The sequence below is a fragment of the Neofelis nebulosa genome, chromosome 1 (genome assembly GCF_028018385.1).
Source record: "Neofelis nebulosa isolate mNeoNeb1 chromosome 1, mNeoNeb1.pri, whole genome shotgun sequence".
Classification (NCBI taxonomy): domain Eukaryota; kingdom Metazoa; phylum Chordata; class Mammalia; order Carnivora; family Felidae; genus Neofelis; species Neofelis nebulosa.
In genome coordinates this window covers 242,526,909-242,547,849 of record NC_080782.1, presented here as the reverse complement: position 1 = coordinate 242,547,849, position 20,941 = coordinate 242,526,909, and the positions used below count along the sequence as shown (strand labels likewise).

The window sequence follows — 20,941 nt, the reverse complement described above, 5'->3', positions numbered from 1 at the left end:
AAGACCTATGAAATAAACTAATAAAATTGCATGCCAATTAATGTTGTAGGTTTACTTCCTTACAGTTAATTTATTTTATTTGATTTTTAATTTTTTTTAATGCTTATTTATTTTTGAGACAGAGAGAGACAGAGCATGAATGGGGGAGGATCAGAGAGAGAGGGAGACACAGAATCCAAAGCAGGCTCCAGGCTCTGAGCTGTCAGCAGAGAGCCCGACGCAGGACTCGAACTCTCGGACCGTGAGATCATGACCTGAGCTGAAGTCGGACACTTAACCGACTGAGCCACCCAGGCGCCCCAGAGTTACTTTATTTTAAATGAGGCTATCATTCATGCATCTATGGTCAACTGAGTGCCCACAAGAGCGCCAAGACGTTCAGGGAAGAAAGGAGAGTCTCCTGACAGCACTGAGAAAACTGGATATCCACATGCAAAAAACACTAAGTTAAACCCATCCTCACACCTTATACAAAAGTTAACTCAAGATGGATCAAAGACCTAAACAGAAGAGCTAAAAATACAAAACATTCATAAGAACAGAGCGGTAAACCTTCACAACCTTGGATTTGGCTATGGATTCTTAGATATAGCACCAAAAGTACAATCAACAAAAGAAAAAAATACAGAAACTGGAACTCTTGAAAATTAAAAACTTTATGCATCAAAAAACTGTCAAGAAAATGAAAAGACAACCTACAGGCTAGAAGAAAATATTTATAAATCATATACATATGAACAATGTCTAATATCCAGAATACATAAAAAACTCTTACAACTCAACAACCAACATTTTTTATGGGCAAAGATTCTGAATAGATAATTCTTCAAAGATACACAAATGGCCAACAAGCACATGAAAAGAACATTCAATATCACCAGTCATTAGGGAAATGCAAATCAAAACCACAAAGAGACACCACTACAGACCCACTAGGATGGTTATAAAAGAAAAAAAAAAGGAAAATAACAAGTGTTGGCAAGGACGTGGAGAAACTGAAATGCTCACACATTGCTGGTGAGAATGCAAAATGGTGCAGCTGCTGGGAAAAGCTGTTGGCAGTTTTTTAAAAAGTTAAACAGAATTGTCATATGAGCAGCGATTCCACTTCCAAGAATACCCAAAGTAACTAACTTGCAGGAATATTCAGCTGAACACAACAGGATTCAAACAAACACTGCTACCTGAATGTTCATGGCAGCACTATTCACAAGAGCCAAAAGGTGGAGACAACTCAAGGTCCATCAGTGGATAAATGAATAAACAAAATGTGGTATATATACACAGAATGAGTATTTGTCAGCCATAAAAAGAAATGAAGAACTGAATCATGCTACAACTTGGGTGAACCGCAAAAAACATTATGCTAAAAGAAAGAAGCCAAACACAAAGGTCCCACATTACATGATTCTGTTTATATGAGATATTCAGAGTAGGGTCAGAAAGCAGATTTGTGGTAGCCAGGGCTGGGAAGAAGGAGAGACTGAAGAGTGACTGATAACAGATGTGGGGTCTCCTTCAGGAGTGATGAGATGCTCTGGACATAGACAGAGGTGATGGTTGCACAACATTATGAACATACTAAATGCCATTGAATTGTATGTTTTAAATGGTTAGTTTTATGTTATGTGGATTTTATCTCAATTTTTAAAAATAAGTATAAATAAACACATAAATTTAAGTACATGTTTATAAAAGAAGGGGTAGTATCTATGCCAGCAGTGTTTTCGTAGATAATTAATAGGATTATTGAAAGGCCACATTATTAGGTTTGGCTCTGTTCTAAAGAGCTGTGTTTATTATCTCATTCAATCTCATTTCATATGACTTTCACATAAAGATCAAACCTTAAACACACCTCTCAGGCGCTATCTCCCAGTTCTCTTACTTCCTTCTCCCTCTTTCCATTCTAAGCATACAAGACTTCTCATGGAATCACCCACCAGAGGTCCTTTGCACATGTTTTTCTCCTTATCCTACCACACCCACCCTAGTCCTTTTGCCTAGTTAATGGCTTCACTTCCTTCTCAGCTGAGGCCGAAGTCTCTTTCCCTGCCTACCACCCAGCAGGATCGGACCATCCCACTGAACACCATCACAGCACTTACCTTTGTTGCAATTACTATAGTTAATAATTATACAGTTGTAGGGTTTACATACATTGGAGGTCGCTAGTGAACATATTTTTGCTTATTACCCAGCTTCCCCTTCTAATTCAGTCTAGAAAGTTCAAGTGGGGCTAACCCTGTTCCCAGAGATGGGCATCAGACTCACCCTGGCCAACCAAAGTCTTCTATCCTCTGGGCTACAGGGATGGCAGCACAAGACAAGTTGGAGTGTACAGTCAATCCCAGGACTCCTCTGTGGTCATTAGAAGGAAAAACCCCTCCCTAGCGGGCTTAATGAGCCAAGAGAATGAAGATTTGGAGTTGCCAGTGGCATTCTGTCCACCTCACAGTGCGAACATCCCTGAGAGAAAAGCAGAGCCATGAAATGGAAAGAGATTCCAGGCAGACCAGTACTGAATCCAGGTATAGCTGAAGCCAGGCCTAGGTCTGTAATTTTCAATTACATAAGCCAAAACACAGACCAAAAAAAAGCAACAACAACAAACAAAAAACTTACTTTTTCCCTAAGCCATTTTAAACTGTGTTTTCTGTCACCTGCAACCAAAAGTATCCTGATCAACACAGAGTCTCCCACTGGACTGTAAGCTTCAAGAGGCCAAGGACTTCCTAGCCCTAAACAGTGCCAGGCATGTAACAGGTTCTCAAGATACCATCTGCCGAGTAACAGCATAATTCTCGCAGGTCACAATGAGGTAGGCACTGTTACCCCAATCGTGCAGTGGGTAAAACTGAAGGACAGAGAAGTTTCACTATTCAGTGGCAGAGCCGACATCTGAATTTCAGAGCTTATACTTCCAGCAACCAAGCAATACTCAACGTGGTGGATTAGGGAAGGGTGTCGAGGGGTATGGCAGAGTGGAGAGAATGGTGGAGAAAGAAAGCATTTCCAACACATTAGAGCCAGGGTCAGCGAACTGTGACTCTTGGGTCAAAGTCAGTCCATGCCTTATTTTTCCATGGCCCACAAGCCAAATTGTTTTGTACTTTTTTGAAGAACTATCAAATATGCAATAGAGGCTTTACCCAGCCCTCAGAGCCTAAAATATTTATTACCTGGCCTTTCATATAAAGAATTTGCTGACCCTGGTATTATAGTATGCTTTATGAGCATACAAACTTTCAGAGACCAACAAAATACTAAGTATATCTATTTCCCTTTTTTTCTCTTCTTCAAACTGTAAAGATAATTTCAATGTGTTCAACTGTGAAAACATATTATTTAGCTAATAATTGAACAGTGTACTCACAAATGATTTCCCAAGCTACTGAAAATACATTGTTAGGCAGATCAGCATGTAAGGACATGGAAAAAATGGTCATAATATATTATTAAGTACAAAATCCAAGTTGTAGAACACTATATTATAATGGATTCCTATTATTAAAACGTTAAGTCTGTAATATAGGATTACAAGAATTCTTGGAGGACTCCAGAGTCACAATGTTCATCCCTAAGGATTGGGCGATGAAGGAAAAAGAAATTTCACTTTTTACTTTATATCCATCTTTATGGTTCTCATTATTTTCCAACGAGCAGGAACCATGTTTAAACTCTTAGGACAACAGTAAAATGTTCAAATAAATGCTTTTCCTATTTTAAATACAAACGTTATGTTTCTGTTTATAAAAATAAGGATAATAAAGAAGCTATGGGTTTCCACTTCTGCCTAGGATGTGAAAGCAGGGTAGAACTTTGCTTCCACCCTAAAAGCAAGAAAAAGCCAGATAAATTATAAAATCATAACTTTTCTTGAACCTAGCTGAGATTACAAGGTAATGAAACAGCCTGAAATCCAAGGAAAGCCTCACCCTTCCGAGGAGAGACTGGAGATTAGGTCACCTGTGGCAGAGCATGGGAGGAAGACAGTAGGCACCACACAAGTAGGTAAGAAGTCAGCTCAAATGTTTAACAAATTGCTGAAGGCTAAGTGTGAGCTAGCATTCGGGTATAAAAACCACCAGGAAACGCAGACACGAAGCAGAGGTCATATCCACTCATAGGTTCTTTGTGATCCTATACCAGGTCCTCCCAAGAAAGACCGGGAACAGGTAGGAGAGCAGAGAGACGCTTCCTCAATGCTGCAGGCCTGGAAGGGGGAAGCGTCTGCTGCTGCAGAAAAAGCTACAAAGCCCACCAGCCCTGATTCCCTTACAGAATAAAAGCCTTAAGCCACAGGGAATTCTGGGTAAGGGAGAGTAAACTCTAAAGGCCTACTGCAATTGGGGGGCACTCGGTAGAAAGAAAAAACTGTCCACCCTGAAGGAGGAATGAAGAAGTATCCTAGGCCAAGGATTCTATCTCCGTGCCATTAGAATAGTGGTTCTCATCCAGGGGTTATTTGACAACGTCAAGAGACACTTCTGCTTATCAAAACTGGAGGGAGGATGCTACTGGCATCTTGTGGGTAAAGGTCAGGGATGCGGCTAAATATTCTACAATGTATGAAACGGCCACCAAACAAAGAATTATCCAGCCCCAAATGTCAGTAGCAGCATAGTTGAGAAATTCTGCTGAGGAAGGAGCAGAAAACCCTCCTGTGTAAGACTCCCCAAACATACAAGGTAGAATCTGGCTGCCATGGTGAGGAGGGGTGGGATCAGTGAGAAAGCTCTACCCCAGAAATCGAGGTATACAAAGCCTGCCTACGACTGAAGCTGAACTAACAGATGACGGCAGCCTACCTCTGGGGGAGGGGCAAGGGCAGGAAGTAAAATCCCCTCTATGGAGCTGGGACGGGCAAAAGGTTAAAAGCTGAGAGTAGAGCAAGAACACTGCAAACCACTCTGGAACAATCCAGCTGCCCCCAAGCACAAGACGATGCTGGAGGAATGTGAGGGCTGGTGGTACACTGAAAGTAACCACGGAAATAAATTCTTCACTAGATTGACTCCATTTCTACCAACAATTTAGCAGAAAAAGGGCATATCCACTTCTAGGCATAAATAGTGCTTGATCTCAATTTCTCATTTCCTGCACACAATGTCAACATTCAGTGAAAAATTACAAGAAACACAAAAAGGCAAGGGAAACTACACTTTGTCAAGAGACAAAGCAATCAACAGAATTAGACTCAGAGATAATCCACATATTTGAACTAGCAGACAGGGAACTTAAAGTAACTATGATTCAATATGTTAAACGCTCTAATGGCTAAGTGAACAAACGAGGACTTTCAGCAGGGAGCTGGAAGGTTAAAAAGAAAAGAGTAACAGAAATGCAAGAAATGAAAATGACAATGACAAAAATAAAAGCTGCCTTTGACAGTGTAGTAGCCAGCCTCTAAGACAGCCCCCAAAGATCCCTGCTTCCTTGTATGCCTGCCCTAATGTAGTCCCCACCCACACTGATAGGCCTGACCTGTGTACCTATAGGATACTATAAAAATGACTATATGTGGCTTCTTAGGTTAGGTCATAAAAGTTATTGCAGCTTTCACCATCTCGGAGATCACTCATCTGGGGAAGCCAAATGTCAGCTCATGAGAACATTCAAGCAAACCTATAGAGAGGTCTACAGGGGAAGGAACCACAGTCTCCTGGCAATTAATTTGACAACAATGTGAACGATGCATCTTGAAAATGAACCTTCCAGCCTCACCAAGTCTTAGATAATAGCAACCCTGGCCAAAGTCTTAACTGAAACATCAAGAGAAGCCCTAAGGAAGAATCACTCAACCAAGGTACTCCCAAGATAATATTGGTTTATTGTTGTCTTAAGCTAGTCAGGTTTGGGGTAATTTGTGACACAATAGGTAACTAATACAGACAGTATCATTAGAACACTCTATAATGATGAAAAATATTCCATGAAATGAAAGGTCAGTAAAAATTACCCAAACTAAAACACACACACACACACACACACAAGTTGGCAGGGGGGGGAGGGGGGGGGCAGCGGGGAGGGGACAGAACAGAGCATCCAAAAGGTGTGGAACAGTATGAAGTACTTTAACATACACGTAATTATAATTCCAGAAGAAGAGAGAAGGGGGCAAAAAAAGTTGAAGAGAAAATGACCAAGATATTTCCAAAATGAACAGAAACTCATAGATCCAAGAAGCTCAGAACACCAAATAGGAAAGATAGCAAATACACACACACACACACACACACACACACACACACACTCCTAGACACCTCATATTCGAGCTGCTAAAAACCAAAGATATGAAAAATATTAATGTGAGGCAAAGAAAAAAGACATATTACATACAGAGAAATAAAGATAATAATAAAGCAGACTTGTCAGAAACTATGCAAAAGCCAGAAGATTATGAAGTGACATATTTAAAGAACTAAAGAAAAACTGTCAACACAAAATTCTATACCAAGAAAAAAAGTTACTTTAAAAATGGGAGAGAAAATGAAGTCTTTCTCTGAAAAAGCTGAGAGAATTCTTTACCAGCAGACTTGTGCTCTAAGGAACCTTAAAGGAAGTCTTTCAGACAAAAGGTACATGAGCCCAGGAGAAATCTGGATTTATACACACAAGAAAAGGAATAATGCTGGAATAGTGGAAATGAAGATACGTACAAGGTTTAATTTAATTGCTCTGTCAGTTGAACGTATGAAGAAAAAGTGGCGGCACTGTAGTCGTGGTTTTGGCATGTGCAAAAGAAGAATCTATAGCTATTACACAAAAGATGGAAGGAACTGGGAGTACATATTATTGTAAGGTCCTTACACGGCACATGAAGGCTAATTTTAAAAGAATATCATAAATCCTGTGGTGATCACCAAAATACATTTTCGAGAGTTACAAATCAAGTTACAAATCAAGAGCCGATCATGGAAATAAAATGGAATGAAAAAAAATACTGAATCCAAAAGGCAGCTAAAAGGATGGTGGCAGAGGAGAACAAAAACCAAATGGAACAAATGGAGGGGAGGGGGGAAGAAAACAATGGCGGAAGAAGACCCGAGGCTGGCCTCATCCCACAAATACAACTAGGTAACTATCAAATCATCCTAAATACCCCAGAAATCAACCTGAATGTTGGTGAAACGAACTCCACAACTAAAGATAGACAAGAGGGCACATCGAAGAAGGCAGGAAGTGTGGAGATGAGGCTTACGGGCGAAACGGATCATAAGTGTTGTCGAGGGAAGGCAGCCATGACTGAAGAGAAGGGCAAGAGAGAAAGAGGAGTATACAAGGGAACATACGAGGAGAATATTTCCCCATAGCCATTGGCTTGGAAAGCAAAAGGAGCTGAATTTCATCAGTTCTTGCAAGCAGAGGGCCTTAAAGCCTGGAGTTCTAAGTGCCAATGGGCCAGGCTCCAGAAGAGTCCAGAAGCAATGTGACTGCTCTTGGAGAGGAAGCAGGCCAACAACCCAGGGACATACAGCATGGAAACAGAGATCTGAAGAGCACAGTGGGAAGATTATTTGTCCTTCTCAAAGCATGCTCCAGAGAGGCAGCATTCAGAGAGAGACCTCTCCATGAACAAATTAGCTGGCCAGTGCCGGTTCTCTCCCCTACCCCTCAGTATAAACACAGAGCCACCTGCAAGAAACAGACAGCATGGACAATGGCTGCCTAACTTGCTTATACCAAGCCCCACCCCACCCCCACACACACACTCTGGTGAGACTGCCCTTCTCAGTCATGTTTGCCTCAATCCCAGCACAGTGAGTCCCTCCCGCAGAAGACCAGCACAAACCCATGGCCACACCGTGTCTCCCAACCAGAGAGTGTTACAGGACCTTGGTACAGCGGAGGTGGTGACTGGTCTTATTTCATAAGTAGTCCAGAACACAACTAGTTAAAACTCACCACATTCAGGCCAAAGACCAAACACTGCCCACAGAAGGCAAGGAGAGCCTTTGCAGACAACCAGTCTGAAGGACAGACCAGCCAGAACATAACAGCAGAATGCACACAGCACACACTAGAGGCACTCCCTGAAGGGCCAGGCCCCGGGCACATGACCTCTTCTTCTATTACTTTCAGGAGCAGGAGACATAACTGGATTTTCTAACATACAGAAGCAGGCAGAAACTTAGACTTCTCTCAAAATGAGAAGACAGAGGAACTTAGCCCTAATGAAAAACCAAGACAAGGCCATAGGCAGAGATCTAAGCAAAACGGATGTAAGTAACATGCCTGATGGAGAATTTAAAGCATCGATCATAAGGATACTCACTGGGCTTGAAGAAAAAAATGGAAGACAACAGGGAGACCCTTACAACAGGGATAAAAAGAGTTAAAAAAGAATCATTCAGAGATGAAGAGTGTAATAAATGAGATTAGAAACATGCTTGATGCAATCAACTGCAGACTAGAAGAAAAGCAGAGGAAAGATTTAATGACCTAGAAGACAAAGTAATGGAAAACAATAAAGCTGAACAAAAGAGAGAAAGAAAAATCCTACAAAATAAGAACAGACTTAGGGAACTCAGTGACTCCATCAAACGTAATAACATTTGTATTATAGGAATCCCAGTAGAAAAAGAAAGAGAAAAGGCGGCAGAAAATTTATTTGAAGAAATAATACCTGAAAACTTTCCTAATTTGGGGAATGAAGCAGATATTCAGATCCAGGAGGCACAGAGAAACCCCCAACAAAATCAACAAAAATAGATCCACACCAAGACATATTATAATTAAACTGGCAAAATATAGTGATAAGGAAAAAATCTTAAAAGCACGCATACAAAAGAAGACAGTTACTTATAAGTGAAAACCCATAAGCAGATTTTTTAGCAGAAACTCTCCAAGGCAGAAAGGACTGGCATGATATATTCAAAGTGCTGGGTGGGAAAAATCTGCAGCCAAGAATGCTCTATCCTCTAGGCTATTCAAAATAGGAGAAATAAAAAGCTTCACAGATAAACAAAAATTAAAGGAGTTCACGACCACTAAACCAGTCCCACAAGAAATACTGAAGGGGACTCTGTGAATGGAAAAGAAAAACCAAAGTGACAGTACGAACATAGGAAACATAAAAGCAGAAAAATGAATGTTTCTATAAGAAATCAGTCAAGGGAGTGCCTGGATGGCTCAGTTGGTTAAGCACCCAACTCTTCATTTCAGCTCAGGTCATGACCTCATGGTTCGTGGGTTCAAGCCCTGAGCAGGGCTCCACACTGACAGCAAAAGCCTGCTTGGAATTCTCTCTCTCTGCCCCTCCACCACTCTGTCTGTCTGTCTGTCTGTCTCTCTCTCTCTCTCTCAAAATAAATGAGTAAACTTAAAATAAAAAAGAAATCAGGGGCATCTGGGTGATTCAGTCAGTTAAGCATCAGATCTTGGTTTCAGCTCAGGTCATGATCTCAGTTCATGAGTTCCAACCCCTGAATCAGGCTCTGTGCTAGCAGTGCGGAGCCTGGTGGGATTCTCTTTCTCTCTCTCTCTCTGCCCCGCCCCTGTTCTCTCTCTCTCTCTCTCTCTCTCTAAATACATAAATAAACTTAAAAAATTTTTTAAACAAATACAAATAAACAAAAAAATAAACTAAAAAAGAAATCAGTCAAGGAACTCACAAAAGGATATAAAATATGACACCATACAGCTAAAACGTGGAGAGGGCAGGTGTAAAGAATGGGTTGAAGCTTAAACAACCATCAATTTTATATAGACTGTTATATGTAGAAGATGCTATATACAAACCTAATAGTAACCACAAATCAAACCTATTGATAAATATGCAAAGAATAAAGAAAAAGAAATCCAAACATATCACTAAAGAAAATCAGCATACCATGAAAAAAAGATAACAAAGGATCAGAGAAAATCTCCAGAAACAACTACAAAGCAACAAATACAAATATCAATAATTACTTTGAATGTATAATTCAAACCGGACTAAATGCTCCAATCAAAAGACATAGGGTGTCAGAATGGATAATAATAATTTTTAAAAGACCCATCTATATGCTGCCTACAAAAGACTTGCTTTAGGGGCACCTGGGTGGCTCAGTCAGTTGAACATCCAACTTCAGCTCAGGTCATGATCTCACAGTTCATGGGTTCAAGCCCCACACTGGGCTCTCTGCTGTTAGCACAAAGCCCACTTCGGATCTCTCTCTCTCTCTCTCTCTCTCTCTCTCTCTCTCTCTCTCTCTCTCTCTCTCTGCCCCTCCCCTCCTTGCACTCTCAATCAATCAATCAAGACAGACAGACTCATTTTAGACCTAAAAATACCTGCAGATTAAAAGAGAAGGGATAGAGAAACATCTATAATATAAATGGATGTCAAAAGGAAGCTGGAGTAGCAATACTTACATGGGACAAACTAGACTTTAAAACAAATACTGTAACAAGAGACAAAGAAGGGCATTATAAAACAATAAAGGGAACGACCCAAAATAAGATGTAACAATTGTAAATATTTATGCACCCAACATGAAGCACCCAAATACATAAAACAATAACAAACATAAAGGAACTCATTGATAATACTACAATAATAGTAGGGGGCTTTAACACCCCACTTACATCAATGGACAGATCATCTCAACAGAAAATCACCAAGGAAACAATGGCTTTGAATAATATACTGGAACAGATGGATTTAACAGAGATATTCAGAACATTCCAACCTAAAACAGCAGAATACAAATTATTATCAAGTGCACATGGAATAAGAGGTCACACATTAGGCTACAACACAGGCCTCAACCAATTCAAGAAGATCAAAGTCATACCCTGCACCTTTTCTGACCACAACACTATGGAACTAGAAGTTAACCACAAGAAAAAACCTGAAGGCCACAAATACACGGAGGTTCCATAAAATGCTACTGAACAATGAATGGGTCAACCAAGACACAAAATAAGAAATAAAAAAGTACATGCAAATGAAAGTACAAGGGTCCAAGATCTTTGGGATGCAGCCAAAGCAATTCTAAGAGAGAAGCTTATAACAATACAGGCCTACCTCAAGAAATAAGAAAAATTTCAAATAAATAACTATGCTTAACCTAAAGAGGCTAGAAAAAGAACAAACAGAACCTAAAACTAGCAGAAGGAAGGAAATAATAAGGATCAAAGCAGAAATAAATGATATAAATAACAGATCAATGAAACCAGGAGCTGATTTTTACAAAATTAATAAAATTGATAAACCTCTAGCCAGACTTATCAAAAAGAAAAAAAAGGACCCAAATAAAGTCACAAATGAGAGAAAACAAGTAACAACCAAGACCACAGAAATACAATTACAAGAAATTATGAAAAACTAGATGCCAACAAATTGAACGACCTAGAAGAAATGGATAAATTCCCAGAAACATATAAATTACCAAAACTGAAACAAGAAAAAATAGAAAATTTGAATAGACTGATAACCAGCAAAGAAATTGAGTCAGTAATCAAAACCTCCCAACAAACAAAAGTCCTGGACCAGATGGCTTCACAGGTGAGTTCTACCAAACATTTAAAGTAGAGTTAATAAGTACTCTTCTCAAACTATTCCAAAACATAGAAAAGGAAGGAAAACTTCCAAACTCGTTCTATGAGGTCAGCATTACCCTGATACCAACATCAGATAAAGACAGCACTAAAAAAGAGAACTGTAAGCCAATATCTCTGATGAATACAGATGCAAAAGTCCTCAACAAAACACCAGCAAACTAAATCCAACAATACATTTAAAAAACCATCCAGGACGATCAAGTGGGATTTATTCCTGGGTTGCGAGGGTGGTTCAACATTCGCAAATCAGTCAACATGATACATTACGTTAATAATAGAAAGAATAAGAACCATGTGACTATTTCAATAGATGCAGAAAAGCATTTGACAAAGTACATCCACTCATGATAAAAATCCTCAACAAGGTAGGCTTAGAGGAAATACACCTCAACACAATAAAACCCATATATGAAAAACCCACAGCTAATATCCTAAATGGGGAAAAACTGACCGCTTTTCCTCTACAGTCAGGACCAAGACAGGAATGTCCACTCTTGCCACTTTTTTTTAAACATTCATTCATTCATTCATTCATTCATTCATTTAATTTATTTTGAGTGCAGGCACACATGTGAGTAGGGGAGGGGCAGAGGGAGAAAGAGAGAGGGAGAGAGAGATCTGGACTCCCAGCATGGAGCCCAATGAGGGACTCAGTCTCACGGCCTGCGAGATCATGACCTGAGCCACAATCAAGGGTCACTTAACTGAGCCACCCAGGAAACCCAGCACCACTTTTCTTCAACATAGTACTGGAAGTCCTGGCCACAGCAATCAGACAACAAAAAGAAATAAAAGGCATCCAAACTGGCAAAGAAGTAAAACTTTCGTTATTTGCACATGACATAATACTCTGTACAGAACACCTAAGAGACTCCACCAAGAAACTACTAGAACTGAAAAATGAATTCAGTAAAGTCACAGGTCACAAAATCAACATACAGATATCTGCTGCATTTCTTTCTATACACCCATAATGAAGCAGCAGAAAGACAAATTAAGGAACTAATCCCATTTACAAATACACCAAAAATAATAAGATGCCTAGGAATAAACCTAACCAAAAAGGTAAAGAACTATACTCTGAAAACTATAAAACTCTGATGGAAGAAACTGAAGACAACACAAGAAATGGAAAGACATTCTATGCTCATGGACAGGAAGAAGAAATATTATTAAAATGTCTATATGACTCAAAGCAATCTACACATGTAATGCAATCCCTATCAAAACACCAATGGCATTTTTCACAGAGCTAGAACAAACAATCCTAACATTTGTATGGAACCAGAAAAGACCCCGAAGAGCCAAAGCAATCTTGAAAAAGAAAAGCAAAGCTGGAGGCATCACAATTCCAGATTTCAAGCCATATTACAGAGCTGTAGTGATCAAGACAGTATGGAATTGGCCCAAAAACAGACACATACATCAATGGAACAGAATATAAAACACAGACATGAACCCATGGTTATATGGTCAATTAATCTCGACAAAGCAGGAAAGGATATGCAATGGGAAAAAGACTGTCTCTTCAACAAACGGTGTTGGGAAAACTGGACAGCCACATGCAAAAGAATGAAACTGGAACATTCTCTTTCACCACACAAGAATAAACTCAAAATGGATTACAGACCTAAATGTGACACCTGAAACCATAAAAATTCTTGAAGAGAGCACAGGCAGTGATTTCTCTGACATCAGGCCACGGCAAATTTTTTCTTGATGTCTCCTGAGGCAAGGAAAACAAAAATACGCTTGGGGACTACGTCAAAGTAACAAGTTTCCATGCGGCAAAGGAAACAATCAACAAAACTAAAAGGCGACCAATGGAATGAGAGAGGATATTTGCAAATGATGGATCTGATAAAGGGTTAGTATCCAAAATCTAGAAAGAACTTGTAAAACTCACACCCAAAAAACAAACAATCAAAAACGGGCAGAAGATATGAATAGAGAAGACATCCAAATGACCAACAGACACGTGAAGAGGTGCTCAAGATCACTGGTCATCAGGGAAATACAAATCAAAACTACAATGAGTGTAGACACCCTCATACCTGTCAGAGTGGCTAAAATCAACAACGTAAGAAACAAGGGTTGGCAAGAATGCAAAAGGAGAACCATCCTGCACTGTTGGTGGGAATGCGAACTGGTACAGCCACCTTGGAGAACAGTGTGGAGCGTCCTCAAAAATTAAAATGGAAGCACCCTACAGTTCAACAATCACACTACTATGTATTTACCCAAAGAATACAGAAATACTAATTCAATGGAATACATGCACCCCAATGTTTATAGCAACATTATCTACAATAGCCAAATTATGGAAAAAGCCCAAGTGTCCATTGGCTGATGAATGGATAAAGAGGACAGGGTATATGCATACAATGGAATATTACTCAGCCCTAAAAAAGATGAAATCTTGCCATTTGCAATGACGTGGATGGAGTTACAGAATAGTATGCTAAGCAAAACAAGTCAGAGAAAAACAAATACCGTATGATAACTCTTATGTGGAATTCAAGAAACAAAACAAAATATTTGGAATATTATGGAAAAGGCAAAACGGTAAGAAAAAAAACAAAAACAAAAACAGATGACTGTTTGCTAGGGCCTAAGGGGAGGGAGGAGACTGAGAACAGGGGAAGGAGGGCACTCTGGGTGGTAATGGAAACGTTCTCAAGTCTGAATGTGATGGTGACTACACGATTATACGCATTTGTCAAAACACACAGAACTGATCACTAAAAATGGTGAATTTTATCGTATGTAAGCTATAGTTGCGTAAACTTGATCTTACAAATTTTTCTTTAAAAAAACACACGGAGGGGTGCCTTGGTGGCTCAGTCAGTTAAACCTCTGACTGCAGCTCAGAGCATGATCTCACGGTTTGTGGGTCTGTGCTGACAGCTTGGGGCCTGGAGCCTGCTTCGGATTCTGTTGTCTCCCTCTCTCTCTCCGCCCCTCCCCTGCTTAAGCTGTCTCTCTCACTCTCAAAAACAAACAAATATTAAAAAATTAAGAAAAAAACACACATGGAACAGAAAAGGTAAGATTTAAGTTTCTGTGTATACTCCCATATGTTCTCAGTGTTGGCTGCCCGTGTGCCCTTTGCTACGCAAGCACCCCAGCCCCGTACCCACAGCCCCGTCCCTACCGAAATGATTACGCAGAGTCTCGGTGAACCAAGACCTAATGTCCAAAAAGTTTCCATCCTTTAAGAAAATATATACATTTAAAAGTGATGTTAGTTTTTATGAATAGTGCATCCTGTAATTCCTGACGGTGTCTGAAAGTCCTCATCAAAATGACTCGCATCTTCTAAATTTTAAAGGTAAAGTTCAGATGCAAATTCTGCTCATCTACACAGATGATGAAATTTTTACTTCTAGGGTTTCAGCAACTGTCCTGATTTTGTATAAGTAAATTCCATTTAAACTCCCTAATTCTATAAGCCATTCCCATGGCTCCTACCGGCTACTTCAATCTCAAGTCTTAAATTCCAGAAATCAGATAAAGGCTCTATATCACAGCACTAAGGCTCTTTCAGAGTCAGTCAAAGCTTTAGACAGGCTTTTCAGAATAAACTTACTTTTCCAGCACAGTAGATTTTCTTGCTAGGCAAGATTTGATTTCCAAATTGCACGAAGTTCTAGTAATTCAGGTTTCATTCTTGCCTGTTCCCACATTTCAGCAGACAATTAAGGAACTTTCTGACCCGTGCTCCTACCCTCTGGGGTTTGCGTAGAAGACAATCCACCATAGAGAGTTACACTCACATTCCTGGGACTCTGACCCTCGGGGACTCAGTAAATCCTACAGTAGGACTGTTTGTAGTTAAACAACCGTGTGGCAAGCAGTGTGTTTTGTTCATTTGTTAATTCACAAACTCTGTCTCCTGCTTTTGAACAATTCCCAAAGGTAATGATAATTTTCCTTTTGTAAGAAAATGTCTCCAAATGGCCCAGATTAATATTTCTACGATGTGAACCTTTCCTTTTATAAATTGGAAAACAGAACTTTAAGAGCTGATAGGGGCACAGCTAGCAAGAAGTCCACGGGCACCAAGATGAGGCAGGGCCAGGAGGCCTGGTGAAGAGTAGACACCTGACAGATGGAGCTTTGGTACTTCAGCTTTAATAACATTCTTAGATGGAAGGTTCTTTCAGATCAGATATCACATGATGAACATAACAATTATGTTAAATCCAAAAACCATACTTAAATCCGATACAATTTTGGGCAAAGCACACAGCAAGAAGTGTTCTAAGTTTTAAACTAAAGTCACGATACAAAATTCTATTTATGGTATAATGTTAAGTATGTTAGAGACAGAGAGGAAAGACCTAGAAGAAATGGAAGGAAATACAAATACACCAAAACGTTAAGACATTTTGGAACAATGGACCGACACAGGATTTTCCTAAACTCCCTTCATTCTTTCTTTACTCTTTAAAACATATTTTTAACATCCTTAGATTGTTAGAAATCTCATGTAATTTAACAAACACATGATAGAACACGAGGCAGGTTTTGATTTGGGAGGGTTATTGACTTGTTTGTTTGATAAACAGAAGACGAAATTAATAAGCATTAGTTGCAAAATTTGCAAAATCGAGTTTGGCCTGGATCATACAAAGAAATTGTGTAAACACGCTCAAGACAGTCAAAGCAACAGACAAAAAAATGCAATCTTGATTTTTGTTTTCTTACCCATTCTTCCTTCTGACTAGCTTCACTGTCCTACTAAACGCCTTCCTTGGAGGATTCTAATCAGGATACAGAATAAAACCCAAACTCTTGATTTCTTTCAGAGAACACTTAAATAGCGCTGCTATATGCCATGCGTTACTCCAAGCATCTTACAAATGTTAATTCATTTCCTCTAAGTAAGTCTTCAGGCTGGCATTCAAGCACTCCCCACTTGGTTTCCACTCCCAGCCCTCTCCCACCGCTCCAAACGCCCTGTGACAGCCTCACCATTCCACTCTGGTTGCCTAAAATACACTCACTGGCACCGCTCATCCTCATTCTTTCATTCCCCATTTTTTTTTAATATTTATTTATTATTTTTGAGAGTCAGAGCATGAGTGGGGGTGGAGGAGCAGAGAGAGAGGGAGACCCAGAATCCAAAGCAGGCTCCAGGCTCTGAGCTGTCAGCACAGAGCCCCATGCGGGGCTGAAACTCTCAAGCCATGAGATCATGACCTGAGCCGAAGTCGGACACCCAACCGACTGAGCCACCCAGGTGCCCCATCATCCGATCATTTCTTTCTGAGACACTGTCCCCACCCGTTCCCCAAAATCCACTTGTCAAAGGCCAAAGCAGGCTCATATCCTACCTTCATCAAACCTTCCCAAACCCTCCTGGCTCAGATCTGGGCTCCTCCCAATTACTCTTCATAGAACTAGAAGTACAAGGAATTTCCAAAGAACATAATCTCTGATAGGAAATAAATCTAGTTACTAGAGTTTACATCACCTTTCTCTATATTCCTTTCCTTACACTGACTGACTCAGTGTTGTTCTGCATAACAAATGCTGCTCAGTATGTAAATGTCACATGTATTCAATCTGCAGACAGACCTTAAAGAGCAACTTTCAATACTGTGCATAGAACAACATGTTTCCCCACATCATTTGTTTACTATCAAAATTGTATACAAATGGTCGCAACAGAAAATTATTTATTTTATAAACTTTTTAAGCATTTTCTGTGTTAAGTGCTGTGACTAAAAATTTTACGTGCATTATAACCCAGAATATTCCCCAAAAACTATCCCATAAGAGGAAGACTCACCTTACATTCAAGTCATCGTAAAGTTCTCCTATTATGCAGTACTATCTTTTTTTTTTTTTTTCTGAAAAATAATATACTGTTTGGGGAAGACACATTGATCTGAACTAATTCAATCACGCTAGCCTAGCGATCATCTGATAAAATCTATTTTTCAAAATGGGACCAGGAGACAAAGAAATTTAACATAGATGTTTTAATTATTCCTGGGGTATGACCTCACAATTGCTACCGCAGGAAAATTTGTAAATAAACTTTATAAAGACCACTTTAACACACAAAAAGCAACACAGTTGTTACGTTGAGAAACAACTATACCAGCAGAGAAAGTTTTGAGAATTGGGAGTCAAGGCTGGATATAAACCTTCCAATGCCATATCACATGTGATGCACAGCAACATCTCAGGAAAGCAAAGGAGATGTGCTGTGGAAAACTGTTTAGAAAACAGACTCAAGGGGCGCCTGAGTGGCTCAGTTGGTTAAGCATCCAACCTTTGGTTTTGGCTCGCGTCATGATCTCACGGTTCATGGGATCGAGTCCCCATGTCAGGCTCCTTGCTGACAGCACGAGCCTGCATGGGATTTTCTCTTTCCCTCTCTCTCTGCCTCTCCCCCATTCACTCTCTCTGTCTCTTTCTCTCAAAATAAATCAATTAATTTAGTAAAAATAATAAAGTCTCGAGGCACCTGGGTGGCTCAGTCAGTTAAGTGTCCGACTTTGGCTCAGGTCATGATCTCACAGTCTGTGAGTTCAAGCCCCATGTCAGACTCTGTGTTAATAGCTCAGAGCCTGGAGCCTGCTTCATGCACTCTGTCTCTCTCTCTAAAATAAATAAGCATTTTTTTTTAATTTTTTTTAACGTTTATTTATTTTTTGAGGCAGAGAGAGACAAGCATGAACAGGGGAGGGTCAGAGAGAGGGAGACACAGTATCTGTGTCAGATACTCTGGAGTCAGAGATACTTTTTTTTTTTCCCAATGTTTATTTATTTCTGAGAGAGACAGAGTGTGAGCAGGGGAGGGGCAGAGAGAGAGGGAGACACAATCTGAGCTGTCAGCACAGAGCCCGATGCAGGGCTCGAACTTGTGAACTGTGAGATCGTGACTTGAGCCGAGATCAAGAGTCAAATGTTTAACCGACTGAGCTACCCGGGAGCCCTGAAGCACTTGTTAAGACTTTCAACAGAAATGGCTTTTTTTGAAAAAATGTGAAAGAAATATTTCAGCAATGTGTTAGATATGCCTATTTAAGATCACATTATATACGTAATTATAATACTTTATTATGGATCATGTCAATATTATACATCAAACTGACCCCAGAAAGGACTGTTTTCATCTTCTCATTGGAAACATGGAGACTTGACTTCCATGGCAGTGACCTCAGGTGTGAACACGGACGGCTCTCTTCACAAGCACCCGGTGCCCTGGCTATTACGTCAATTGTACGGATGAAGAAGCGCAGCTTTGACCTGAAGAGACTCACAAGGTCACGCAGCTGCTCAGTGCGGAGTCTGCTTGACTTACAGTGTGTGTCCTCAACCACCACCTCCACAGCAGGAAGCTCCCACAGGCCTTTCGTGTCAGAAGCCACAAAATGTAAATTGATTCTCCTCCTCCGGTAGGATCAGCATAAAAAGCACATACCCTCCTTAGAAACGAGATGTGCGTCAAGAACCTTCTCTGCTGAGCCCACACCGTGCTCCTCAGACGGTGAATCCCCCACCCTCACAGCACCCAGCATCGCAGTAAGGGTGGGAACAGACAGCACTCGAAAGCTCCTTAAAGGACCCCTCTGATCCCATGTAAGACTCCCCAGTTTGATACAACCTTCACTAAATGAGAGACAGAGATGAAAATACTCAAAAGAGATACGGAACTGGCAAATAGTGCTCTTCCTATGTTCCGTTTGACACTCATTTGTGTTTTTTTTAATGTTTATTTATTTATTTTGAGAGAGGGAGAGAGAATCCCAAGCTGACAGCACAGAGCCTGACACAGTACTTAAATTCATGAACCATGAGATCATGTCCGGAGCCAAGATCAAGAGTCAGATGCTTAGGGGCACCTGGGTGGCTCAGTGAGTTAAGTGTCCGACTTGACTTCAGCTCAGGTCATGAATTCGTAGTTCATGGGTTGGAGCCCCCCCACCAGGCTCTGGACTGACAGCTCAGAGCCTGGAGTCTGCTTCAGATTTTGTTTCTCCCTCTCTCTCTGTCCCTCCCCTGCTCACACCCTGTCTCTTTCGCTCAAAAATAAATAAACATTAAAAAAAACTAAAAAAAAAAAAGTCAGACACTTAACTGACTGAACCACCCAGGCACCCCAACACGCATTTGTTAAATGAATTAGAAAAATTTTAGTGCTACAAAGATGGAGAACCTAGATTTCCTGTCTTTGACTTCAATCTCAAAAGTAGCAGCTGACCATAAAACACAACTGTCTTTCCGGTCTGCTCCCAAATTCTCAGCTAGAATGTCATTACAGAAACAAAATGCAATGTGCAACATGGAATAAATGGAAATGTGCCAGCCTCAGAACACATAACATCCAGGAGGGAGATCAGGAGTGATGCTAGTTTAGGTAAACCTGCTTAAACCTTACGGCACTAAGTGTAAAATGTTTAAAAGACAAATTTATACATCGCGGTTCTTAAAGAGGTACAGAAGCCGTCCACAGACACAGGAGCTCCAGGAGGGATGGGTCCTGACCCGGCAGGCACCAACCTGCCCGCACAGCCCCTGAGGCTGTCCCCCAGCCTCGCCTAGAGCTTTCTCTGCTGTGTCAACAGTTCTTTCCGGAGTTCTTTTTTAAAGTGAAGTCGCTGGAAAAGCTAAATGCAAATATTACAAGAAATGAAAAGGTTTATTCTAGGTGATTTCTTTAAGCTTTTACTGTATTATGTATCAGAACAAGAATATGATCTCTCATTCAATAAGAACATAAAACAAAAAGAGACGTGTTAGCTGTCCAGAAAACCGTATTTCTGCTCAAAATTCTCCTCTGAACGCAGTAGTTTGAGGAGAGACTGTATAGGAGATGATTTGAAACAATGTTTCCTAGCACATAAAACAGAACCCCGACCTTCAGGTACATGATGCCCACTCTGCCCTTTATCTTCCCCTGCTCTTCCAAGGGGACTGGAACACCATCCCAAGAGCTTACAGACCTGAGTGCAGGACCCTTAACTCACCTGAATGTGCAGGGCGCCCTCTACTGCCTCCTGGATGTTCAAACAGCCGCTGATGAGTGACAGCTGGTCTTGGGCACCCAGAGAGCCTTTCAGAGAGCCCGACTGCTCCAGAAACATCATCTCTTTTCTAGAAAGAAGAGTGACCCTGTGAGTATTCAAGAGCAAATTAAAGGCAACGGTAGGGCGCCTGGGTGGCTAAGTCGGTTAAGCATCTGTCCGAGTCTTGATTTGGGCTCAGGTCACGATCTCAAGGTTCATGGGATTCTTTCAATCTCTCTCTCTCTCTCTCTGCCCTTACCCCGCTCATGCGCTCTCTCAAAATAAATAAATAAACTTAAAAAAAATTAAGACAAAGGGGCGCCTGGGTGGCTCAGTCGGTTAAGCGTCCGACTTCGGCTCAGGTC

At 40.6% G+C, this 20,941-nt stretch overlaps 1 protein-coding gene across 2 annotated transcripts in view; it reads right to left on the bottom strand.

The window, feature by feature from the left end:
• CRYL1 (crystallin lambda 1) overlaps positions 1–20,941 on the bottom strand; it is a 132,604-nt gene that overhangs the window by 76,621 nt on the left and 35,042 nt on the right. For both annotated transcript variants that reach the window (XM_058690374.1, XM_058690382.1), the window contains one exon: positions 20,538–20,664. In XM_058690374.1, coding sequence (XP_058546357.1) covers positions 20,538–20,664 — 127 coding nt within the window. The remainder of the gene's footprint in view (positions 1–20,537; positions 20,665–20,941) is intronic.